The sequence below is a fragment of the Ornithorhynchus anatinus genome, chromosome 5 (genome assembly GCF_004115215.2).
Source record: "Ornithorhynchus anatinus isolate Pmale09 chromosome 5, mOrnAna1.pri.v4, whole genome shotgun sequence".
NCBI lineage: Eukaryota > Metazoa > Chordata > Mammalia > Monotremata > Ornithorhynchidae > Ornithorhynchus > Ornithorhynchus anatinus.
The window spans coordinates 59,565,268-59,592,572 of NC_041732.1; the positions used below are offsets into that span (position 1 = coordinate 59,565,268).

At 47.2% G+C, this 27,305-nt stretch overlaps 1 protein-coding gene across 5 annotated transcripts in view; it reads left to right on the forward strand.

Annotated features, from left to right (window-relative positions):
* CAPZB (capping actin protein of muscle Z-line subunit beta) overlaps nt 1-27,305 on the forward strand; it is a 186,373-nt gene that overhangs the window by 118,550 nt on the left and 40,518 nt on the right. For all 5 annotated transcript variants that reach the window (XM_029065499.2, XM_039912056.1, XM_029065496.2 and 2 more), the window contains 2 exons: nt 3,051-3,172; nt 15,112-15,225. In XM_029065499.2, coding sequence (XP_028921332.1) covers nt 3,051-3,172; nt 15,112-15,225 — 236 coding nt within the window. The remainder of the gene's footprint in view (nt 1-3,050; nt 3,173-15,111; nt 15,226-27,305) is intronic.

The window sequence follows — 27,305 nt, forward strand, 5'->3', positions numbered from 1 at the left end:
CTCCTTTGTATCATACTTTCCCAAACACTCAGTACCGTGCTCTGCACGTAATAAGCACTCAGTAAATACCATTGTACCGTTCGAATGATTTATTTCTTTCTACAATCCCAGCAACAAAAGTTGTCATTGATAACTTTGTCAGTTTAAGCTCCCCTCATTTTACAGGGGCTTTTCTCTTTTGTTGGTAATTTCACAATAAGGTTCCTCAGTGATGACTGAAATGATTAAATCGCTCTCGAAGAAAACTTGCCTAAGCTTTTTTATTCTCACGTGGAAAACCGTAAACCAAAAGCTGTATTCAGCTTGGCGAAGTTGGACGTAAACTTGCCTGGAAGGCCTAAAAGTGGAAAAACTTGAATCTGACAGTAAGATTCCTGTATGGGGCCTGGTTCGCATAACTTTTTAGGTTTTAAGTTGATTTAAGTTCTGTTTTAATGTGTTACCCATTATCTCTGAAGTGGACTGTTATAGAGAGAACCTTTTGGGGGGAATTCAATTAAATATAATACTGCATATGCCACTAATTCCCCCGTCAAATCCCAAATGGGCTAAAATGCGTCAGTCTCCTTGCAGACCTCCCTGCCTCGAATGCTTCCCTCCCTCCACCTCGATTCCGTCCTTCATACTGCTGCCCGATCATTTTAATTCAGACATCGTTCTGTGCATGCCTCCCCACTCTTCCAAAACCTGTACTGAGCGCCGAAGTCAGTCCCATTAATAGTATTTATTGAGTGCGTACTGTGTGCAGAGCACTGAACTAAGCGCATGGGAGAGTACGTGGCCCAGTGGGCAGAGCGCGGGCCTAGGAGTCAGAAGGATCTGGGTTCTAATCCCGGCTCCGCCACTTGTCTGCTGTGTGACTTTGGGCAACGCACTTAGCTTCTCTGTGCCTCCTCTGTAAAATGGGCGTTACGACTGTTAGCCCCACGAGGGACAGGGACTGTGACCAGCCCAATTTCCTTATCCACCCCAACGCTTGGCACAATGCCCGGCACATAGTAAGCACTTAACAAATACCACTTATTATTATTATCATTATGATTAGAGTTGGCAGACACGTTCCCTGCCCACAACAAGCTTACAGTCTGGAGGACGAGCTGCAGTCCCGTGTAGTCTGGTGCCCTGGCTCTTGAGTTTTGCTATGCCGATTTTTCCTTTTGATTTAAGGAGAAGCGGCGTGGCCTAATGGAAAGAGCACGGGCTTGGGAATCAGAGGGTGTGGGTTCTAATCCCGGCTCCGCCGTTTGACTGCTGTGTGCCCTTGGGCAAGCCACTTCACTTTTCCGGACCCCAGTGACCTCATCTGTAAAATGGAGATTAAAACTGTGTGAGCCCCGCGTGGGACCGCCTGATTACCTGAATACCACAAGTTGGTATTGTGAAATTCCCAACAAAAGAGGGGAAAATGAGGGGAGTTTAAACTGACAAAATTATCAGTGACAACTTTTGTTGCTGGGTTTGTAAAAAAAAAACAACCAATGATAATAATAATGTTGGTATTTGTTAAGCGCTTACTATGTGCAGAGCACCGTTCTAAGTGCTGGGGTAGATACAGGGTGATCATGTTGTCCCACATGAGGTAATCCAGTGGTATTTACTGAACGCCTATTGTGTGCAGAGCATGGTACTAGTGTTGGGAGAGTACAATACAGAGGAATTGCTGGAGCTCTTCCTTGCTCACGATGTGCTAAAAGTGGAGAAAAACCAGTTGAGGCTATTTTATTAAGCTATATACAGCTAAAGTATTAGTTTTACTTTTTCAGGGTACATAGTAAGCCCTTAACCAATACCATAATTATTATTTAATAAATTTATTCCAAGTATGCTAATGGCAGTCCTGCATAGGGAGCTCCAGTTACCAAACTCCAGCTGATGGGTCCTCTTAACCATCTCGCCACAATCCCCTTTAAAGAATAGGTCTCACTGTAGGACTTTAACATTTATAATCCCCGTTATTTCGTTATTTCTAAAGCGAGCCTTCAGAAGGGATCATAACATTACATATAGTGCTTCATTCACTCACCCAGGATCAGGCCTAAAGCGGGTAGAATCGGAACCTCAGCCGCCTCTTCCAATAATATTTTGATGGAATTAAGTTCCAAGAGGCCTTCCCCGCCTAAGCCCTCATTTCCCTTACTCCCTCTCTCTCTTCTGTCGCCTAAGCACTTGGATCTGAACCCATTAAGCACTTGATATTCACCCCACCCCTAAAATAAATAACCATAATTACCGTAATGTCTGTCTCCCTGCCTAGACTATAAGTTTGTTGAGGGCAGGGAATGTGTCTTCCAACGCGGTCGTATTTTACCCTCCCAAGCGCTCAGTACACGGTAAGTGCTCAGCCAATACCACGGATGGATTGAGTGGGAAAGAGAGGATGGAAGTCGTGGGGTTCAAAAGAGAGACCACGGAGTGAACTTCCACAAGAGGCAAAACCGTGCTGTCTCTAAGAGACAAAAACCCTGGGCGGTTGGATCATCCGTGAGATAAGGTAACGAGGAAGCAGCTGGGATTATAGAGACATTTAAAGTTACCTCTGGAGCAGATATGCTTGCTTTTATTCACCAGCATGGTAATGCTTGGCTGGCTGCCTGGAAAGTATTGGAAACCCCACCCTGCTCGTGAACCTGTGGGAGTCCCGAAGCACGGACAGTTAATTCTTTCAGCAGCTCCTTGGATTTCTGCGCGTTTGAAACGTTTGGTCTAACCTCGATCCTCCTCCTCTCGTGCGTCTTACCGTCCGGAGCCTCTCCGGACCTCGGTCTACTAGACCACCCCGGTGCCTGGGTAATTAAAGCCGAACCTATTGGGTGAGCTTGGAGGCTTTGGGAAGCGTGTTCTCCGCCCGTTCAAGGACCGGTTTCTTTGTGGAGGACGCAGTTAGTGTCAATGGTACATTTGTAAAAGCAATGAACGGGCCACTCTTTTTGGCAGGGAGTCAAGGGGCCAGATGTTCAACACGCTGGCCACAGTACGGCCTCGGTCCCACAAGCCGAGCGGAACCCGGCACGTCTTTTTTAACCCCTCGCTTCCATCTTTCTTCCTGGCAGGTCCCCAGCCTCTGCGAAGATCTTCTGTCTTCTGTCGACCAGCCGCTGAAGATTGCGCGGGATAAGGTGGTGGGAAAGGATTATCTATTGTGCGACTACAACAGAGATGGAGACTCCTATAGGTGAGCTCGAGTCCCGAGAATGCAGCTGTGTCCCCTCGGGAGAAACAACCAGGTCCACGGTTCATTCATTCACTCAGTCTTATCTATTGAGCGCTTACTGTGTGCAGAACACTGTACGAAGCACATGGGAGAGTGCAGTATAACAATAAATAGACACGTGCCCTGCCCACAACGAGCTTACAGTCTAGAGGGGGAGACCGGCAATTAATAGAAATAAATAAATGACAGATACGGGCTTACGCGCCGTGGGGCTGGGAAGGGGAGTGAATAAAGGGAGCAAGTCAGAGCGATGCAGAAGGAGGTGGGAGAAGAGGAAGGGAAGTTCAGTCAGGGAAGGCCTCTTGGAGGAGGTGCGCCTTCAATAAGGCTTTGAAGGCGGGGCGGGTCACTGTCAGATCTGAGGAGGGAGAGCGGCCCCTCCGCCCCTCTCACCCCTCACCCACCCCGGACCGCTCTGCTCGGGCCGTTAACAGACTGTTGGCATTTTGCTGCTTCCCCCTCAGCCTGGTGAAAATTTAGAGGAGTGCGCGGGTCCCCAAAGCCAGTGGTACTGTGGGTTAGCAGCCAGAGAGGAGTAGGGGGTGGGTGACCTAGGGAGATGCCCAAGTCTGGAGTCGGGCGGTGCTTGAGGCTGCAGGGTGGGTGGTTTTCCTGCTGCCAGTTGGCAGTCGTTCAGAGGGTTGGCTGAGTCCATGAGTAGTGTGTGTGGTCATCTCAGGGGAAGAGCATTTGCTCGTGTTCATCCCCTTAACCTGAATGAACTCGGAAATGTGATCTCTGCCTTGGGCGCAGAGGTGTAGAAATCCAGTTACTTTTCTTCCTTAAATAGGTAGAATGGCTTCCTCTGCCCTGTGTCCTAATTTGTCCCGAGTAGTGTAATGGAGAGTGGATGAGTGGAGAAGAATTTGCTTTGGGATTATTCAAGTGCCCCTAGAGACCTGGTTATCTCCCACGGTACTGATAACAGGACACTCTGAGAGCTTTGAAGTGTGTGACAAACACAAGCCTCTTCTTTAGCCCCATGAAGAAGCGTGGAAAGTTCATGGGTCTGGGAGTCAGAGGACCTGGGTTCTAGCCCGGTTTCTCCGCTTGCCTGCTTTGGGATCTTGGGCAAGTCGCTTCTCTGGGCCTCAGTTTCCTCATCTGTAAAATGGGGATTCAGTACCTGTTCTCTCCCTCCTGCTTAGACTATGAGCCCCGTATAGCACAGGGTCTGTATCCAACCTACTTGTCTCTATCTGTCGTCGTGCTTAGTACAGCGCTTGGTACATAGAGTATCATCATCATCAGTGGTATCTGTTGAGCCCTTACTATGGGCCGAGCACTGTGCTAAGCGCTTGGGAGAGTACAGCGCAACAGAGTTGATAGCTGCAATCCCTGTCCACAGTGAACTTACAGTCTAGGTGGGGAGATAGACAATATTAGTGAATAATATATTAAATGTATAGTTCTGTATCTGATTTTATTTATATATATAATTAGTAGCCCAATCACCCGAATTTTGGAAGGGAAGGCCAGAGGAGTGACGGGAATCTGAAGATTTGAACAGCGCATCACTCTAAAAAGCTGAGAACCTGGCTCCCTGAGTCAATACTTTGACTTTTCCTTTCCAGGGTGAAAGCGTGGCTATAATCGTTATTTTTCAAAGTGCGAGACCCACTCATTTCAATCTGGAACCCACCTGCAAGAGTTCAGAGCCAGAGAACAGTGAAGATGCAAGGGTTCAGCAAGTCGTAACTAGAAACCTGACAACCGTAGCTTAGATTGCCATGAAGATGAAAGCCAGAAGGATGGTTTCGGAGCCCCAGTTGCCAGTTCGGATGCTATTTTTATCTTGACAACTCTGGCAGCAGAAGTGTGCTCTCGGGAAAATGGTTTATCTCTTGTTTCGTTCATCTTCCATGTAGACATTTGTCCTGTGCTCTGGGTGCATCCCTAAATTGAGGGACACAGTCCGAGCATTTTCCTAAAGAATCATGGCCTAGTGGATCGAGCAAGGGCCCGGGCGTCAGAGGACCTGAGTTCTGATCCCAGCTCTGCCAACTTGTCTGCTGCGTGACCTTGGACAAGTCACTTCACTTTGTGCTTCATTTTTCTCATCTGAAAAATGGGGACTAAGACTGTGTTCCCCCTGTGGGACATTTTAGTAAGTCCAGCCTGAGGAGCTTGTATCACTCCAGCACTTAATAGAGTGCCTGGCTCATAGTAAGTATTTAACAAATTCCATTATAAAAAAAAATCAGGTAGGGGCTCCTAAAAAACACAAAGATAAATAACAATAAAATAAAATAAATTGTGGTATTTGTTAAGCGCTTACTGTGTGCAAAGCACTGTTCTATGTGCTGGGGCATACAAGGTGATCAGGTTGTCCCATGAGGGGTTCACAGTTTTCATTCAATTCAATAGTATTTACTGAGCGCTTACTATGTGCAGAGCACCGTATTAAGCAGTTTTAATCCCCATTTGACAGATGAGGTAACCGAGACACAGAGAAGTAAAGTGACTTCCCCAAGGTCACACAGCTGACTAGCAGAGGAGCCGGGATCAGAACCCATGACCTCTGACTCCCAAGGCCACCTTCTTTCCACTGAGCCACGCTCAGTTCTGCAACTTGCCTCTGCTTTGTAATCTCAGGCAAATCACTTAACTTCTCTGTGCCACATCTGTAAAATGGGGATTAAACACTTGTTCTCCCTCCCCCCTTAAACAACGAGCCCCAGGTGGGACTGGTCAGACCTGATTATCGTATAGCTACCCCAGAGCTTACCACACAGTGCTTGACACATAAGCGCTTAACACATTAGTACCCTTGGTAGGCAGTATTTGACCCAAAAGTGCTTAACATACACCACAATTATTATTGTCTTTAATTCACCTTGGGTTTATTCAGTGCTTAATTGAGGTCACCAAACTATTGTGTCCTGGCATTAATTCCCTTTCCTCATTTACTGTGCACATTGTGTATCTGCTCCCTGGGTGTATTCAATAATAATAATAATGTCGGTATTTGTTAAGCGCTTACTATGTGAAGAGCACTGTTCTAAGCGCTGGGGGAGATACAGGGTAATCAGCTTGTCCCACGTGAGGCTCACAGTTAATCCCCATTTTACAGATGAGGTAACTGAGGCCCGGAGAAGTTAAGTGACTTGCCCACAGTCACACAGCTGACAAACGGCAGAGCCGGGATTCAAACCCTTGACCTCTGACTCCGAAGCCCAGGCTCTTTCCACTGAGCCACGCTGCTTCTCTACACAACTCAAACACAACTCCAAATGGGGGAGCCAGGGTTTGACAAACCTTTAGCTTTGGGTTTTTTGTTCTAGATGTACTTCCAGAGTGCACCCAGGAGAGGTAATTAGTGTCTGATACAATTGGTTAGCTTTAGCTGGTTCCTTTCTTTCAGGGAGCATAAATTATTTTCCTAGACAGAGTCTTTCTTCCCTACGGCAAGTAGTACGGTTTCTGTTTTCTAGAAACTGAGGCCCTAGAAGGCTAGAGATGAATTCCCCGCAGAATATTGGTTGTAGAATCGGACTGCTCGTTGTGGGCGGGGAACGTGTCCGTTTATTGTAGTATCGAGCTCTCCCAAGCGCTCAGCACAGTGTTCTGCACACTGTAAACACTCAGTAAATATGAATGACGGACTGACTCGCCTCCAAGCCTCCTGATTCTCACGGAGTTCATTCAGTAGTATTTATTGAGCGCTTACTATGTGCAGAGCACTGTACTAAGCGCTTGGAATGGACAATTCAGCAACAGAGAGAGACAATCCCTGCCCAATGATGCCAGTCGGGGAAGACAGACGGACAAAACAAGACAACATAATCACGATTTGTTAGGCGGTCACTCTGTGCCAAGCCCTGTTCGAAGTGCGGGGGTAATAGTAATAATAATGGCGTTTGTTAGGTGCTTACTCTGTGCCAAGCCCTGTTCTGAGCGCTGAAGTAACAATAATAATAATAATAATGATGGCATTTGTTAGGTGCTTACTCTGTGCCAAGCCCTGTTCTGAGCGCTGGAATAACAATAATGATAATAATAATAATGATGGCATTTGTTAGGTGCTTACTCTGTGCCAAGCCCCGTTTGAAGCGCTGAGGTAATAATAATAACGGTGGCATTTGTTAGGCGCTCAGTGCCAAGCCCTGTTCGAAGCGCTGGGGGTGGGGGTGGGGGGATAGAAGGGGATGAGGGGGTCCCACGTGGCACGAGGTCCGCAATAGGCGTTGAGTAAAGGCGTTTGGGGGAGGGCGGGGGCACGGAGTGTAGGCAGGACCGTGGGGAATGCTTACCGTAACTCAGTTTGGAAAAGTGTACACTCCTCTTTGGGTGCTCAGACCGCTCCCATCCATTAACATTCACTGCGTTAGAGAAGCAGCACGGTATAGTGGATAAAGCACAGGCCTTGGGAGCTGGAAGGTCATGGGTTCTAATCCCGGTTCTGGCACTTCCCTGCTGTGTGACCTTGGGCCAGTCACTTCACTTCTCTGGCCCTCAGTTACCTCATCTGTCAAGTGGAGATTGAGACTGTGGGCCCCATATGGGACAGGGTCTGTGTCCAACCTGATTAACTTGTATCTACCCCAGCGCTTAGAACAGTGCTTGGCACATAGTAAGCGCTTAACAAGCTCTTAACGGAGAATCAGCGTGGCTCAGTGGAAAGAGCCCGGGCTTGGGAATCAGAGGTCATGGGTTCGAATCCCGGCTCTGCCACTTCTCAGCTCTGTGACGGTGGGCATGTCACTTCACTTCTCTGTGCCTCAGTTACCTCATCTGTAAAATGGGGGATGAAGACTGTGAGTCCTACGTGGGGCAACCCCAGCGCTTAGAACGGTGCTGTGCAGATAGTAAGCGCTTAAATACCAACATTATTATTATCATTTATTAAGTACCAGAATTATTATTATTGCTGTTGCATTAATATAAATGTTAACATAAATTAGTGCCTAATAGCATTGATCTCAACCGTCAAAGCTGTACCTAGGCTAAAAATGCAATCAGCAAACACTGGTTTGCCCAAGGAATGTTAGTTTCAGCTCCAGCTGGTTTGTACCAAAGCTTGACAACTGCCATGATGCTAATTAAACTGATACTAGCCCAGAGACACTGGCCTGCTTTGCTTAAAGAGCCCTTTGTCAAATCCACTTAACTGCAAAATTTCAGGCTTTGCAGCCCATTAGGTGTTTACTTTGCACGTGTGAATGAAACAAACCAAAAACAACCCTCTTCCGTCAGTAGGACACCGAAAGGAGGTTGTGAGACTGAACTGCAGTCACTTCTTGATAAACGGAACAAACCGAAAACGACCCTCTTCTGTCAGTAGGACACCGAAACAAGGTTATTGAGACTGAACTGCAGTCAGTTCTTGATAAACGGCAGTCTCTGCTTCACCTCGTTTTTCAGGCTGGTAGCAGGAAAGGTAGAGCGGACCTGACACAGACACACAGTGCGTTCTGGCTAGGAATCCACTTTGGGAATTTTCTATTTGAGAGGCAAGGACTTGGATTTAGGCTCTCTGACAGGGCTTGGAGCTTGGGGTATATAATAATGTTGGCATTTTGTTAAGCGCTTACTATGTGCAGAGTACCGTTCGAAGCGCTGGGGTAGATACAGGGTCATCAGGTTGTCCCACGTGAGGCTCACAGTCTTCATCCCCATTTGACAGATGAGGTAACTGAGGCCCAGAGAAGATGTGACTTGCCCACAGTCACACAGCTGACAAGTGGCAGAGCCGGGATTCGAACCCATGACCTCTGACTCCCATGCCCGGGCTCTTTCCACTTAGCGACGCTGCTTCTCTGTATAGCCACGTAACTTTAAATTTCAAACCTTACCACTGGTGCTTGGGAACCCTGACAATTCAGAGCTGCCAGGAACTCACCATTTTTGCTACTCTGAAAAGTAATAACAGGTCATTGAATTTTATGTTCTCCCTTTTCTTACTTTCCAAATTTAACTCTGCCCCTTTGGGATTGGAAGGGACCATTAGGCAAGTTCTCCGGCCTTCAAGCAAGACTACCCTTTAACCATTCTAGACGTTTGAGAATCGATCCCACTTTTAAAGGCCTCCGTGAGAAGAAAATAGGGGGACGTGCTTTAGAACTGCTGTGCATTTTTTAAACTCCACCAGAAGGTATCGCAGTTATTCGTAGAAGCCTGCCGTGGACAAAACATTGTACTAAATGCTCAGGAGAGTACACTAGAGTTAAGACACAATCTCAGAGAGTTTTCTGGATTCCACTTTTCTTCTTCTTTTTTCTCTTCCCTATCCTACTCTTCCCTCCCCCCCCTCCCCCTACCAGCAAGAAAAGAACAAACCGACCCAAGGGAACAGTCAATCATTTGTGTTTATTCAGGGATTTATTGGGTGCAGAGCGATTGAAAGAGTACAATGCAATAGCACACCAACTCCCAAACCCCTCTTTTCTCACTAGAAAATTTGATAAAGATGCTTTGGACATTAGAAGAGTGATGATAATATAATAATGATGGTATTTGTTAAGTGCTTACTGTGTGCCAGGCACTGTTCTATGCACTAGAGTTGATACAAGATAATCGGGTTGGACACAGTCCCTGTCCCACATAAGCAGCGTGGCTCAGTGGTTGGGAGTCAGAGGTCATGGGTTTGAATCCCGGCTCTGCCACTTGTTAGCAGTGTGACTGTGGGCAAGTCACTTAACTTCTCTGTGCCTCAGTTACCTCATCTGTAAAATGGGGGTGAAGACTGTGAGCTTCACATGGGACAACCTGATTACCCTGTATTCACCCCGGCGCTTAGAGCAGTGCTCCGCACATAGTAAGCACTTAACAAATACCAACATTATTATTAATCCCTATTTTACAGATGAGGGCACTGAGTCCCAGAAAGTGAAGTGACTTGCCCGAGGTCACGCAGCAGACAGGCGGCTGAGCCGGGATTAGAACCCATGACCTTCCAGGCCCGTGCTCTATCCACTAGGCCATACTGTGGTAATAATTGGGATATTCGTTAAGCACTCGCTCTGTGTCACGCACCGTACTAAGCGCTGGGGTGGATACGAGGAAATCGGGTTGGACACCGTCCCTGTCCCCCATAGGGAAGTGTGGATAAGATGACTGAGTAAGAGGTCATCCCCTCCATCCGGGTACATGGTGGGCAGGAATCCCTATCTACCTCCCGGCGAGCTCCGATTGTCCTCCTCCAGTCCGAACCAAGACGGCTGGGGTTTCTCCACAGCCTGCAGAATCCAGAGTGTCGAGGCAGGACGTTTTTCTTTCTTCCTTTCTTTTTGCCCTTGATATAAAACTTCAAGGTCTCTGACTCTCTCCACACATTTCCATCCTGCCTGTGTTTGATCGCTCCCTTAAATGGGATCCTTATGGAGCGGCCGTTGCCAACAACGCTGTTTGAAACCTGTTAGTCGAAACAGAGAGCATTCTCTTTGAGGGAAATGAAAGGCCTGACTTTTGAAATCTAAGCGCTCTTGTCCATCTGTCTTTTTTCAAATTGCCTCCATTTAAGCTCTTAAATGTGTTAGAGTACCACTCCCCCCTCCTCCACTAAAAATATTTTGGGTAGTGTTATGAATCTTTTTTTTTTTTCTAACTACAATTACTCCTGGCTCCAGCACTAACAGTTTGAAATGCTGTGGTCTGCAAGCCTGGAGAAACATAAGTTATAGGCTTTTCTTAAAAAAAAAAATTTCCAGTCCTGCAGTCTGCAAAAGAGATCGGCTCTTCCCCATCTAATCATGCCTCCTTTAATAAAAAGCCAATTGGGGAGTTTCGGCAGAGGCTAGCATCTTTCTGAGGTCACACGAAGAACCTTGGGATAGTTGATGAGCTTTCCTCCACCCAACCGTATGAGCGAAGGGTAAAGTTGAGGTGTTCCTTCCTTTTGAGAAGGAAATAACAGCTTTACCCAGAAGGGAAATCTAAGGCTAAATTCTCTTCCAGTCCCCTCAGCAAACTGATAGGTTTAAAGTCTTGATTGTAGATAATCACAGGGGCAGAGTCTGGTCTCCTGCTGGTACTTCATTTCTAAAGCCCGGGGTAAGGAGTCTTAAAAATGTTTGTTTAAAATGTCAGACAACAAGGAAATCAAAGAGTAGCTTGTCCCACTCGGGGTTCATTTCAAGGGCTTCTAACTCAGAATTGCTAGAGCTCTCATTACGGATTTCAGTTTGGAGTAATGATTCTCTTCTTCCCCATGACCTTCCTTCCTCTTTCCTCCACCCCGTCCCTCACCCCTGAGAAGGATTTTGCAGGGACTCATGTGTACCAGGTGCAGAAAGGGCTCTTTCTTCATCCTACCTCTCTTCTACCCATCCCATCCCCTGTTCTGGAATAATGGCAAGAGGAGAATAAAAGAGCTACAAGGCTTTGCTTCTCAGTATCGTCATTAGTAACATAGTGAGGCTAAATGAGAAACTGCGTGAGCATGGGCCTAGGAGTCAGAAAGACCTGAGTCCCAATCTCAGCTCCGCCACTTGTCTGCTGTGTTACCTTGGGCACGTCACTTCACATCTCTGGGCCTCAGTTACCTCATCTGTAAAATGGGGGGGGGGGTGACTGTGAGCCCCAGGTAGGACATGGACTGTGTCCAGCCTGCTTAGCTTTTGTCTACTTCAGGCTTTATAAAGTGCCTGGCACATAGCGCTTAACAAATAAAAAAACAAATCATCAGAGGAGGTTCTTAGGTTGAGGGCTCACCGTTTCACAGCACTGCCATGTAACATTTTCCAGGCCAGGGTGGCACTCCAGAGTATAGGTGTGGGTCGGTGCAGGCATGGTGGTGTTAAAGATGTTGGTTTTGCCTAAATTTCCTAGCACACTTAGAACAGTGACCATTATAATGATCGTGGTATTTGTAAGTTCTTACTATGTGGCGGTCACTGTGCTGAGCACAAAGCAAGATACAAGGTAATCAGATCAGACCCGATCCCAGTCCCATACAGTCTAAGAGGGAGAAGAGAATGAATGAATCCTCATTTTACAGATGAGGAAACCGAAGGCCAGAGAAGTAAAGTGAGTCGCCCAGGGTCACACAGCAGGTACGTGGCAGAGCCAGGTCCCCGGCCCTCTTAATCCCAGGCCCTTGCTCTTTCCAAGAGGGCATGCCATCTTCCCAGAAGCTGCCAAAGGCCCACAGATATGGCATCAAGCCCACAGATGTGAGAAGTCCAGCTCTATAGCCAGAGTCTCTGGAAAAGAAGACAAGTTTGGGGCTAGCGGACTTTCTCCTCCTCCCAACCTACCACTGGATGAATTAAATGTTGTAAAAAAAAACTATTCCCAGAGATTATCCAGGGCAGTGATTCCCTAATTTTGGTGTCTTCTCTCCATTCCTAGTAGCTCCTAGATGATGTGGCTTTCGTCATCAGAGGCTTTCACTGAGACCTGACACTCTCCTGGGCACGTGGGAAACATACCATCTGTCCTCAGCTGTACAGACTATTGGGAGAGGCTAGAGAAGCAAATTGCCAAATGTACAATAGGCAAAAGAGATGGAAATGGCCCAGAGGACACCTTAGAAATGAGATAGTAAAGAGACACAAACCTAAGTGCTAAAGTAGTTAATGGGTGAGAGGGATGAGGAGATCGGGGAATTAATTAGGAAGTACAAAACTCACCTGTGCTGGTTAGCCGCTGCAGGGGAGAGAGTCGAGGGTGGAGACTCGAGGTTACTGCGCGGAAGGCGGCAATGGAAAACCGCTTCTGGATTTTTTACCAAGAAAACTCTATGGATACATGACCAGAAGGATTGCAGATGGAGGGCGGGGCGTTCTGGGAGAGATGTGTCCATTGTGTCGCTAGAGGTCCGAGTCGACTCGATAACATGAGACAAGACAAGACAAGCTTCATGGAGGAGGTGTTTCCCCCATTTGCAAATCCCTCAAACTGGTCTCAAGTCCCTGAAGATCAGGGAGCCCCCCCCGCACCCCCCCCCCCCAACAAACTGGTTTAGGATCAGGTACCCGATGAGCCTATGCCGGAGTGTGGGTTTTTTGTCTTTTTGTTTTTTATGGTATCTGTTAAGCACTTACTATGTGCGAGGCACTGTACCGAGCACTGACGTAGATACAAGCTAATCATCTTGGACATAATCACTGTCCCACATGGGGCTCGCAGTCTTAATCCCCATTTTATAGATGAGGTAACCGAGGCACAAAGTGAAGTGACTAGCTCAGGGTCACACAGCAGGCAAGTGGCGGAGCTGGGATGAGAACCCAGGTCCTTCTGATTGCCTCCAGAACTCCCCTGTGTAGTTGGGTGGCTTCCTAAATTCATTCATTCGCATTTATTGAGCGCTTGTTGTGTGCAAAGCACTGTACTAAGAGCTTGTTAGGGAGGAGTGCCAAGCCGGCAGCTGGTTTACTAAAGGCAGGGGAATCTCTCCCATCTCCTCCTTTTCTGCGCTTTGGTTGTTGGCATAATCTGAACCAGCCTTGTGGTAAGCAGACCCACGATCCTCCCTCAGAAAGTTTCCCCCCGGGCCCAGCTGCTTCCAGTCAAACTCGAGGCACTGCAACCCTAAGAATGCCACCTGGCCCGGGACCTAATCAAAGTGGGACTGGTGGACTGAGGCGAGACAAGGAAAAATTGACCCAAGTGGAAAGGAGGTGGGAGGGCTGAGAGTCTGAGCGCGCTCAACTTTGTGCTTTAAATTAGGCCGGTAGATGACTCAGAGCAGTTAGTAATGAATGGCTACTAGATGGAAAAGCCTCTCGGGCATGGATTGCATTAAAGTCTGGGCTAGGCAGATTGAAAAGAGTGTGTGTGTTTGCGTGCGCACGCACGCGCACACGTGTACACACTAGTATTCGCTCCTTGCTGCTTCCTTCCCCTTCTGCCTTCTCCCTTCGAAAAAAAAACCACCAGTCTGAACGAAAGCTGAGGACACTGGAATAAGCAATGATATATGGAGGTTTGTGGCTCGCGAGGGAAATGAAGAAGGGAATGTAGGTTTTAAAACATGATGACTCCAAAGATCCTGCAATACTAGGCTAAGGGACTCCTTGAAAATTCCTTATTGTTCTCTGCTTCCTCCTCCCTCCTCCCCTCTTTTTTAATACTTTTTTCTTTCCCTGAGCTTGCCGCTCCGAGCCCCACCTGCAAGAATTAACGAGTAAGCCTTCTACTTACAGACCCTTTTTAATTCCTCTCTGAGGTTAAATGCTTTCCTGATGTGGCCCAATCCATTTTGAAAAGTTCGGCGAGCGTTTGCGCTTAAGGAGGGGTAAAGCTGGTTTTCATTACATCAAAGGAGCCTGGGTCGGTGGGTGGGAAAAGCTTCCTCGGTAATGTGCTGTGTAGAATTTCCGAGGATGGTGAATCAAATGGGCCACTTGGGGCAAAATCGTGTGTTTGGCGGTGGATGTGAGGGAACAAGTATCACTTAGATTATGCAGGACTCATTTTGAAGGCAAAGCTACCCAAGCACCGGCAGGGGAAAAAAGGGTCAGTGTATTCCTCATGGTGACTGCACTGAGGGAGAGTTTTTAGTCACAAACAAAAGTTTTAAAGAACTTGACATCCTCGCCTGCAGATACTCAGAAGCCTTGGATTCTGACCAACTCAGAACCATTAATAAAGACACATTTCCTTGGTTCACAGACCCAGGTCTTGGGCATAATGCTGTAGAGCTCCCAACTTTTCTCTTTTAAGAAGGTATTTAAGTGCTTACTATGTGCCAGGCACTGTCCTAAGCACTGGGGAAGATACTGTAAGCCCCACATGGAATGTAGCCTGTGTCCAACTTGATTTGCTTTTTATCCACCCCAGAAGTTAGTACAGTGCCTGGCGAAGAATAAGCACTTAAATACCACGATCATTATTATTATTATTACAAGCTAATCAGGTTGGACACAGGCCACGTCCCACGTGGGGCTCCCTACGTCCCACATTTACTCGGTTGGATTTGTTGAAACATTCTCCTTCATCTTTTCCGCCTCCGCCAGGTCACCGTGGAGCAACAAGTACGATCCGCCGTTGGAAGATGGGGCCATGCCGTCAGCTCGCCTTCGGAAACTGGAGGTGGAAGCCAACAATGCCTTTGACCAGTACCGAGACCTGTGAGTTCAGTAGTCCCTGGCCTTAAACTTGGTCTGTCTTGAATGGAAATCTTCACCCCGACCCTTCATCTCCTTCAGGGTCCTGAAATTAGCCACGGGTCAGTGAAATAGATGGGGCGATCCTGCTCTCTGAGCTCTGGGCCTCCTTCTCGAACGGAGGAATACGGTATCGGTGTCCTACCGGCTGAACGCAGCGGAGGTTGAACATTGATAATCCCTGTGGTGTTTGTTCAGCGGTTACTATATGCCAAGCAACGTACTAAAGGCCAGGAATAGAGGAAATCAGGTCGGACAGTCTAGCCCACATGGAGCTCACGGTCATAAAATGGGAGGGAAAATGGGTATTGAACCCCCTTCTTAGAGATGAGGAAACTGAGGCTCAGAGAAGTGGAGTGACTTGCCCAACGTCACCCAACAGACGAGTGGTGAGCCAGGATTAGAACCCCGGTGCTCTGTCTCCCGGGGCTCTTTCCAGTAGGTCGTGATGAATCACTAGCCGAAGAGATCACCAAGTGTTCATCTAGAGGCTTCCCCCTGGACTGATTGGCATTCTCGCTGCTCAGAAAGACATAGCTCAGTCATTTATAGAGATTGGTGGTGTTTATTTTGTGGTTTGGTCTTTAGTCTCCTTACCCCTGACCTCTTCTTCATTTTGGATGAACTGAGCCAAGACTTCCCAGGCGGGGACTCATATTCCACTTCAAAATCAGAAGCAAACCGTTAAGGAGTAAACTTGAATGGGGGTCGCCCATATGCTCTTAGAGGTAGAAGAGCTAATGTACGTCGAAAAATTTTAGGGCAGAGAGGGAGAAGACGTTCTGTCCATTGCTTCCGAGAACCATTTTTCTTTGAGAGTTCCAGCGGGGCATCCAAGGATCTCCAATGTGTAGACTACCTTCTCTGTCTCTCAAGCCTGTGACCTTTGGCAGCATCCTCGACTCCTCCCTCTCTTTTAACCCCCTCGTTTTGTCTATCATCAAATCCTGTCGATTCTTCCTCCGCAACATCTCCAGAATCCACCTCTTCCCCCTCCGTCCAAACTGCCAGCGCATCAGTCCAGGCACGTCATGTCACCCAACCCTAGTCCCGCGTCGGCTTTTTCTCCCACCTCCCTGCCTGTGGAAAAAGCTCTCTACTAAGCACTTGGAAAGACACAGTGTCCTCGCCCTCCCAAATCTTACAGTCTAACAGGATATTAATTCCCTTTTCTGTATAAACCAAAGATCACCTCTTCTGAAGTATGGGTTTAATATCAGGCAGTCAATCATTGGTATTTGTTAATAATTTATAATCATAATTATGGTATTTCTTAAGTGTTTATTATGTGCCAAGCACTGTTCTAAGCCCTGGGGGTACATACAAGATTATAATAATGATAATAATAACTGTGGTATCTGTTAAGCGTTTACTGTATGCCAGGCACTGTAGTGGGGACCCAGCCCCTGTCCCACTTGGGGCTCACAGTCTTTAATCCCTATTTTCAGATGAGGTCACTGAGGCCCAGTGAAGTGACTTGCCCAAGATCACCCACCAGCCAAATGGTAGGGCCGGGATTAGAACCCAGGTCCTTATGACACCCAGACCCATGCTCTATCCACTAGACCACACCTAGACTGTAAACTCGTACATTCATTCATTCGTATTTATTGAGCGCTTACAGTGTGCAGAGCACTTGCAGACAGGTAATGCGTCTAGGTCATTGTGTTATATTCTCCCAGGCTCTTAGTACCAGGGGTCTGCACAAAGCGCTCAGTAAATACTACTGATTGATAACTCAGACTGTTATAACTACTCTCCCAGGTGCTTAGTTCGGTGATGTTATCAATTTGGACCCGATCCTTGTCCCGCATGGGGCTCACAGCGGGGAAGGAGGATTTAATCCCCATTAACAGATGAGGAAGCAGAGACATTAAAAGACTTGCCCAAGGTCACACAGCAGATAAATGGCAGAGCCGGGGTGAGAGCCCAGATCCTCTGACTCCCAGGCCCATGCTCTTTCCACTAGACGACACTGCTTCTATTTATTGAGCACTTACTGGGTGCAGAGCTCTGTATTAAGCGTTTAGAAGAGTACAATTCAACGAAGTTGGTAGACACGTTCCCTTCCCACAACGGACGTAATCTGAAGCGGAAGACTGTGTCCCTCGAGACCGTCTCTTCTCTATAACTGATGAGATTCTCATGTTCACAACCGTGTGTCCCTTTTTTCACTTAAACCCCAACTCCATTCAGATCTGGTCATCGGTTGTCTGGCCATCAAACACCTCATAAGCCACTTGGTAACGGAGTCCAGAATCGAGTTTCTTCCTCTAAAAACCTTTCAAAGCTAATTCACGGCAGAGTTTATATAGTCCTCGATTTAGCCGGTAGGACTATTGAGCCCAACCCATTAGTCAACAAAATACCAGCTGTGTTTAAATTTTTTAAATTAGAAGAATCTAAATACTGAACAACACGTGCTAAGAAATAACTGCACGCTATTGCAGTTTATGCATTTGAAATGTATTTTCTAGATAAACTCAATTCTCCCTGAGAGGTTAAGGATGGTGAAGAAGATTTATGGGAAGAATAGGGGCCAACTAGTTAATCCGCTCTTCAGAAACCCTGACCTTTTAAGTTTAAATATAGGGGGAAGAGCAATAAGCATGATGGAAATGAGATTAGGATTCAGTATTAGGACGGGATCTGTACAAGGAAAGAAACATTGGTGTTAATCCAAATCACTTGAAAATGGGTTAAATGTCTGCAACCATCTGGATTGGTTTGGCCCCGTTAGTTGGAGGTGGCTTATAAGAATTTTATACAAATGTCAGAATGAACGATTTCATTTGTAAAAATAGATTAACTCCTTGTAGAGATTTTTTTTAGGTTGTTAATCACCTGTGATGATGATGATGATGATTTTTGAATTAAGTGTTTATTATATGCCAAGCACTGAACTAAGCACTATACTAGACACAGCCTAATCAGAGTGAACACTGCCGCTGTCCCACATAGGGCTCACAGTCGTAATCTCCATTTTGCAGATGAGGTAACTGAGGCACAGAGAAGTAAAATGACTTGCCCATGGTCACACAACGGACTTAGTAACTACTCCTAGCAATTTAAAGTGGATTTAACGTTTTTCTGATCACCCAGGTATTGTGGAGAATTATTTGAGTTTTCAGTACATCGATGAACTGTTCTGATGCAAGATGGTGACCCTTTGGTATGCTGAAACCTGGACTGGATCAATCCTCAATCAGCACTGCTTATTTTTATGGCCTGAAATGTTAGTTTGAAACTTTCCCTTATTAGAAGGCTTTGGGGTCCAAAGTGAATTCTGGAAAGATTAATTCTGTTTGAGTTTCGGGGGCGGGGGTTGGGTTTTGGTTTTGTTTTTTTTTTTTTTTCTCAGTAGACTCAGGTTGCTGTGTGATAGTGTGACAGGATGGAATTTGGATCTGAAGTTACAGAGCTCTTTATTGCAAAATGAAAATGTTGACTCTTTGATTTTAACAAATGGCCATCACGAAAGAATACATTGTTAGAAGAGGCCCAGAAGACATTTCATCCAGCATCACATCTTTTTCATGTCAGCCGTCTGAAATTACTCTGGGCCGTTAAATGCTGACACGCCGAGCCGTTGGACAAGATAAGAGAGGCTGTGAGGACAGGTCTGGTGACAGGGCTAATGAGAGATGGCAAGTTCTCTCTGAAGACTCACCGGAAAGAAGAAAAAGAACACTGAAAAGTTCGTGACTCGAGTAGGACAAAAATGCTTTTGTGCACAGGAGGAATTCAGAAATTGGGCTTGGGGGTAGGGCTTGGTCAGTGAAGAGTGTTCTCACAGTCGGAGTTGTTTGTCCCACTCCAGAGTAGATTTGGCCAAAATTCGGGTGGCTAGGGCGAGTGCGGAATAGAGGACCACTGACCTTAATTGATCCGTCCTTTGGATTTCTTTTTGTGGTTCTCAAGTGGTCCTGCCTTTGTTGTTTTGGGGGGGGGGGGGGGGGTTTGGATTTTTTGTTGTTGTTGTTGAGCCTGTTATAACAGTCTCTGTGCGTTTTCCCTGCCTTTTCCCTTCCCTCCCTCTCCCCCACGTCCCCTTTCGCCAGTGAGTGACACAGAACTGTACGTCTACATCAGGCATATTATGGGTTCAGTGATTCCCTTTTATCATACGTGCTGGAAAGGAGACAACCATCTCTTCAACTGTCTACCCTTCCTCCTGCCGGAGCCCACCTTGCTCTCTCGACTTTTTCCAAGCTAAACTCCTATTTGTACCTCACCTTGGTTCTCCAGTCTCCATCCCATGGCATAGAATGGTCTCTCCCAAGTGCTTCTTGTAATGCTTAGCACTCAGGAAAACCATTTGATTGATTGGTTTGAAGTTCCATATTTGGAGTTGGCCCCTGCGCAGGTGTTAAACTTGGGATTTCTTAGCATTTTGTCATGCTTCATCTTCTACAGCTCGGTGGTTTCTGTGAGCAGCAATTTTTCTCATAAAACTATCGAATGTCAAGGAACACTAATGTGTTGTATAGTTTGGGGATCAGAGACTTGAAAGGATCTGTAACTCTAGTGTGATTTTTCTTCAGGAAAATTCTCTGTCCCTGAAAGAGGAGCCTAGAGTTTGGATGTGCCCAGAACTCCTCATCTGTTGTCAGAGTGCTGATTCGCCCTACTACTTCGTTCGTAGCCTAAACCGGGGACCCCGTTATTTTGGTCACTCTTCTCTGAGGCAGCCCCCCTCAATCTTTATCACGGAGGTGCATCTTTCAAAAAAGCAGCCTAATGGATAGAGAACTTGCCTTGGAGTCAGAAGGCGCTGGGTTCTAATCCCGGCTCCACCGCTTATCTGCCGGGTGACCTTGGGCAAGTCGCTTCCCTTCCCTGGGCCTCAGTTACCTCATTAGGAAAATGGGGATTAAGACTGTGAACCCCATGTGGGACATGGACTGTGTCCAATCTGATTAACTTGTATCTACTTCTGTGCTTCATACAGTGCCTGGAACATAGTAAAAGCTGAACAAACTTTTTTTTAAAAAGCCCCAAAGATCCTGCGCAGTCAGTGGCGGCACTGAAAGTTTTCTCTTCTGAAATATTCTTTTGCTGAATATGTGCAGGGGGATTTTGCCTTGAAATGTCTCAAGTGTGCAGATGGCATAAAGGAATTCTGTTATCAATTTGTACATTCCAAGCACTTAGTACAGCGCTCTGCACATAGTAGGCGCTCAATAAATACTATTGAATGAATGAATGAAAGGATCAGTGAGTGGAGGAGTAAGGAACAGAAGCAGTCTATGCTGTGAGCCCCAAAAGAAGCACCACCCACTTTCAGAACGGAGAAATTAGCAAGTTCCCTTGGAGGGTCGCTGGGTTTACTTCATTCTAAGCCAGGCAAGTCTGATATCCCCCCCCCCCCCCCCCCCCCCCCGGGGCCTAGTACTTCTATCCTCTGTTCTACGTAAGTACTTTGGCTTTGTAGCGGCATCATAATTAGAAACCCGCAGGGTAATAAATATAGTCACTAGGGAAGGGAGTGGGAGGCTAAGGGGCTACAGACTCCAGGTTTGAAAAGCAAAGCGTGTGGATCCCGGTTGCACATTTATTCTCAGTTTGTCACCAGAAGAATGTCAACCTACTCCTCCTCTTGTCAAGGCTTTTGTGACTGGTTGAAAACTGTAAGAAGTTGATGAGGTGGATTAATACCATTCCAGGCTGGGGAGAGGGCAGGGAAGTGATAGGCCAGAGTAATGAGGTGGGTGACGAGGGTCTGCTGGAACCTGCCAGGTATGTATTTATCCCTGTTCCTCACACGTGTCTTTTCCCCTGTTAACAGTCTCTCTTTTAAGCATTCATCACCTACCTTTTCTGTTACCATCAAAGGAAGAAGAGTTTGATGGTTACTTTTTTCTCCCCCTCCATAAAGGAAGAAATATCAAGCGTATCCCCGTCAGCCCTGATTTTCATATTTGAAGAGTCAGTTTTCAGACAGGCTGTGCTGAAAATTCCTGTAAGATGAAAGACCCATTTAGAACAGAGATAAGCCCCGGGAGTAGTCGTCTACTCCGAAACTGTGCTGAATCTCATCACTTTCTCCCCCTACATCCAGGCTGCTGTGAATTTTTTTTGCTTCCCAGGGCCCGTTTGACGGGGCCTGTTGTGTCCTCCCAATGAACCCTCCTGGCCTGGGGGTGGTGGGTGGGGATCACTCTTAGAATGTAGAACCCAGGAGAAAGGCTGGCAAAGAGGACTCGTGTTCGTCACCACTCGGGTGAGGAGGGAAGACCAGTTTGGGTTCGGTAAACTGTGATTCCAGTAGAGATTTGTCCTACCCAAAGCCACATCAGTTGGGTAGAGCAGCCCATCTCGTGCAGAAGAGGCTCTGGGTAGTCAGAATCAACGTTTTGGGAAACCACTGGATGGGTCACTCGAACCCCCAGATCAACTCTTTTTTATTTTGAGGCCCCTGAGGAAAACCTAGAACCCGCTGGATGGGTCACTTGAACCCCAAGATGAACTCTTTAATTTTGAAGCCCCCAAGGAAAACCCGGACCTCTCCCAGCTAGGAAGTTCTGCGTCAGAGACTTGCCGCAGAGGCCCCGACTCCCCAGGGCTGCCTGGGGCCAGATGCTCTGAACCGAACGGGCTGGCCTAGCTTTCTTCCGAAGATGATTGCTCCCATCTGCCCCGAACATCTACCCCATATGCTGCGATTCTTGGCTTTCGGCTCTGCCCAGATAATGCTTTCAAACATGCGGTTGCAATTTATTAGGTTAATTTTAGTGAGTGTGCAATCGATTGAAATCAAAGCTTAACGAGGGCCAGAGCCTTTGGGGCGGAGGTGAGAGGGGGACGGGGAACATTATTATGCATTCGTCTCTGCTCCGGGTCTGAGAGAATCTTCAAAAGCTTTAATTAGCTTCTCTAATCAACCCTAGTGGCCTGGAAAGAGAGGCTTGCAAAAGGAGGCTGGGTTGGCCTTTCTCGGTGATGTCTGCTCCCTTCCCACTCAGGCGGCAGTTGAACCTGTGAGCTGGCTCGTGGTGGTTGGGGGGAGGGATACTGCTCCTCTCCGTTAATTAATTAATCAATCGAAAGTATTTATTGAACCGTAGCTGTACAGGGTACTGTACTGAACTGTAGTGTATTTAAATACCACAATTATTATTGCTATATAGTAGTAACGTACATTATTACTATATAGTAATAGTACAGTGATGATATTGTATTATTAATATAATCATATCTACAATTATTATATAGTAGTAATTATATTATTGCAATGTGGTAATAATTATAATCATTGTGGTATTTACTATGTGCCAGGCACTGTCCTACCCGCTGGGGTGGATGCAAGCAAATAGGGTTGGACAGAGTCCCTGTCCCGCGTGGGGCTCACAGTCTTTATCCCCATTTTACACCGGGGAACTGAGGCACAGAGAAGTGAAGTAACTTGTCCAAGGCCACACAGCAGACAAGGGGTGAAGCCAGGATTAGAACCCATGACCCTTCGACTTTCAGCCCCGTGCCCTATCCAAAAGAATTAAGAGTCAGAGGACTTAGGTTCTGATGCCAGCTCTGCCCCTTGCCTGCCTTGGGTGAGTCACTTAACTTCTCTGTGCTTGACTTTTCTCATCTGTTGAATGGGGATTCAGTTCCTGGTCTCCCTCCCTCTTAGATTGTGATATTTATGTGGGCAAGCGTTTTGTCCACCTGATTGTCTGGCATCCCCCCAGTGCTCAGTACAGTGCTTGGCGTGCGGTCAGTTAACAAGAGGTTAGTAAGAGGTCAAAAGTAAAAAAAAACCCACCAAAAAACCAGCGGATGTGAGCTGCTCAACAATAATGTATAAATCGCTAAGGGCACAGCGGGGCCTACTAGAACAGAGTCGATGAGCACGTTTGTGGACCACAAGGAGCTTACAGTCCGGAGGTGGAGACCGACATTAGTATAAATTGCAGATGTGGACGTAAGTGCAGTGGGGCAGAGGAGGGAAGGTGAATGTTAAATGCTTAAAAGGTACATAAGGAAGCCCAAGAGCAATGCAGAAGGAAGGAGGACTGGGGGAATGAGGGCCTAGTTGGGGATGGTCTCTTGGAGACGTGATTTTAATAATGATAATAGCGGTATTTGTTAAGCGCTCACCATGTGCCAAGCACCGTTCTAAGCGCTGGGGCAGATACAAGGTTATCAGGTTGTCCCAAGTGGCGCTCCCAGTCTTAATCCCCATTTTACAGATGAGGCACAGAGAAGTTAAGTAATAAGGCTCCGAAGGTAAGGAGAGTGGTGGATGAAGGAAGAGAGAGTTGCGAACCAGAGGCAGGACGTGGGCGGTGAGATAGACGAGATTGAAGTACAGTGAGCTGGTTGGCGGTGAAAGAGCGAAGCGAATGTACTGGATTATAGTAGGAAATCAGCGAGGCACAATAGGAGCGGGCAAGGTGATGGAGTGCTTTAAAGCCGATGGTAAGGAGTTTTTGTTTAAGGTGGAGGGGCAGACATCGGAGGTTCCGATCGGGTCTGCCAAAATGATTGTGGTTTAGCACCGTGTGAGTTTGGGACGGGAAAGTTGCTTGATGACCTCAAACTGATGATGATAATAAATAACGGTATTTAAGCGTTTACTACGTGTCAAGCACTGTTCTAAGCACCGGGGTGGGTACAGAATGATCAGGTCAGACACCGTCTCTCAGCATTCGTAGGGCATAGAAAAGGTCAGGCCTTCGAGCAGTGCCCATTCGGGTGGGAGGGGTCGTGGAAGGAGGGGGATGGACAAAGAAGGGCCAAAAACCGCCGGGTTCAAATCGATGGCCAAGGATGGTGAGAAATCCAAAGCCTCAAGCCGTCGTAGGAGCAAGGGGCTCAGCTCCAGCCGTCGTATTGTTTGCCGAAGGCTGCTGCTGGTCGGATGGAGGGATTTGTTACTGCTCTTTAAAGAAAAATAAAAGGCCGGCCCGCGAGGAGAGCCGTAAAGTCCTGCAGCCGGGGTCCAGATGTGCACTCCGAAGTGTAACTGGCATTAAAGTTACACATGCCTAAGCCGATCGGTATGTTTGCTCGGGGGATCGTTGCACCTGTGTGTACTGGAAGGAATTTCCAGTAAAACGCCTGTCCCGCGTCCCTAGGCAGGCTCTGGGACACATTCGTGAAGCTGGTGAGAACAGCCGAGTGACGCGCACCAGTACTCCTGATTCTAATGGGGTCTAATCCCGGCTCCGCCACTTGTCTGCTCCGTGACCTTGGGCAATTCACTTCGTTTCTCTGTGCCTCAGTTACCTCATCTGTAAAATGGGGAGTAAGACCGTGAGCCCCACGTGGGACAACCTGATTACCTTCATTCATTCGATCGTATTTATTGAGCGCTTACTGTATGCAGAGCACTGTACTAAGTGCTTGAAAAGTACAGTCCAGCAACAGTTAGAGGCAGTCCCTACCCAAAACAGACTCCCAGTCTAGAAGACTTGTAATAATAATAAGAATGGTATTTGTTAAGCACTTATTATGTGCCAGGCACTGTTCTAAGCCCTGGGATAGATACATGGTAATCATGTTGTCCCACTTGGGGGTCACAGTCTTAATCCCCATTTTACAGATGAGGTAACTGAGGCACCGAGAAGTTAAGCGGCTTGCCCTAGGCCACACAGCAGACAAGTGGCGGAGCCGGGAATAGAACCCGTGTCCTCTGACTCCCCAGCCCGGGCTCTTTCCATTAAGCCACGCTGCTTCTCAACTACCCCAGTGCTTAGAACAGTACTTGGCACATAGTGAGCACTTAACAAGTACCATAATCATTATTATTATCATTATTATTAATAATAATAGCGTCTCTGTGCCTCAGTTACCTCATCTGTGAAATGGGGATTAAGACCGTGAGCCCCACGTGGGACAACCTCCTAACCTCGTATCTACACCAGCGCTTAGAACAGTGCTTGGCACATAGTAAGCGTTTAACAAACACCATCGGCATTATTATTATTACTCCTGGCGCGAATGGCCCCTCCCCAGCTGGATGCATTTTAGGGCTGATTTCCCCAAGAATGAGGCGGGTGCCTTTAGCGTCGTTCAGTCGCGGAGACTGGGGCTCTCTCTCTCTCCCTCCTCTCTGTCGCTCAGGATCACCAGTGGCAGAGCTAAGGGAAAGACTCCCATTTCCTGAATCAATTGGGTGCTGTCTTCAGAAGCCACCACATCGCCATCTCTTTGAAGCCCCCGCACGCTCTCGTTCATCTGACAGGCTCTACCCATTCGGTCTTTCTTGCTCTTAATCGGCCTTACCCTGAACCCAGTTTTTTTTTTTTTTTGTCCCGATTGGTTGGTTGGGCTTGTTTTTTTTTTATGGTATTTGTTAAGCGTTTACTGTGGGCCAGGTCTAATCCCCGGGGTAAACACAAGCTTCTCAGGTTGGACACCATCCGTGTCTCACAGTCTTAATCCTCATTCTGCAGGTGAGGGAACTGAGACACAGAGAGGTGAAGAGACTTGCCCGAGGTCACCCAGCAGACAGGGATTAGAACCCAGGTCCTCTGACCCCCGGACCTGGGCTCCGTCCCCTAGGCCATGCTGTAAGCTTTGTTCGTGCACTGTTAGTTTTGAGGCCTGCTGAAGGAGAAGTCAAGGCAGGCAAGGGAAAAACATGTGCAAGAAAGGAACCCAGACTTGATACGGCACCAGACAACTTCCAAATGCATTGGAGGTTTCTGTTTTACTTCTCTCCTCTAAGCTAGGACACAGTAGGAGATGGTGGTTTCACCTCTTCTTCTTTGAAAAATGTTCTGCTTCCCACCCCTTTTCTCTCCGATTTACAACTCATTTTTCAGTGTCAGTGACAGCCAGGGATACTTTTGTTCATTCGATTGTATTTACTGAGTGCTTACTGTGTGCAGAGCATTACACTAAGCGCTTGGGAAAGCACAGTACAGCAATAAACAGTGACATTCCCTGCCCAGAGTGAGCGTATTTTGACGAAGAATCTGAGAGTAGGGGATAGAGACCTCGACACCGCAGCTAAACAAGAAAGGGTAGAGCCCTTGGATGGAATTGGTTGTTTTATAATTAAAAGTAAGTTTATTTGGGGCAGCAAGGCCCTGAAATTGCATCAGATGCTTTTCTGCAGATATCCCACTTGTCTCATTTTAATACACACATTAATGTTGGTATTTGTTAAGCGCTTACTATGTGCAGAGCACTGTTCTAAGCGCTGGGGGAGATACAGCGGGTAATCAGGTTGTCCCACGTGGGGCTCACACACTTTTAATCCCCATTTGACAGATGAGGTAACTGAGGCACAGAGAAGTGAAGTGACTTGCCCACAGTCACACAGCTGACAAGTGGCTGAGCCGGGACTCGAACCCGTGACCTCTGACTCCCAAGCACATGCTCTTTCCACTGAGCCACGCTACTCACATAGCACAAGCTTGATGGTGTCTAGGGTTGGGACAGTGCAGTCATATTGTTTAATCTCTGAACTGATCAGGATTCTGCCAGTGGGGGTCGGGGTCCTGCCTTTTAAGTATAATAATAATAATAATTGTGGTATTTGTTAAGTGCTTACTATGTGCCAGGCACTGTACTAAGCGCTGGGGTGGATACAAGCAAATCGGGTTGGACACAGTCCCTGTTCCACATGGGGCTCAAAGTCTCAATCCGCATTTTACAGATGAAGTAACTGAGGCACAGAGAAGTAAAGTGATTTGCCCGGGGTCACCCAGCAGACAAGTGGGAGAGCTGGGATTAGAACCCATGACCTTCTGTCTCCCAGGCTCGTGCTCCATCCATTACGCCATGCTAGATGAATTGAAATGAACAGTCTCTTCTCTCAAGTCGCTGGGACCATTCACTATGGTCCGTATCTCCTGTTGTCACGTGACTTTCGAAGCTGCAGATGGAACTTAAAAATCACCCACGTGAAATCTGAGGACAAGGAGCTCTTTAAACATCTCTGCTAGAGAAGCGTTCCCAATTCACAGAGCAGGAAGGAGGGATCACTAGCCGTTTGGGTAACGCTAAAGCTCTCCGCCATCCATTCATGGCCCACTCGTTTCCCTCCTCCCAACAGTCAGTAAACTTAGCTCCGTAGAAAATCTCAAGTTTTC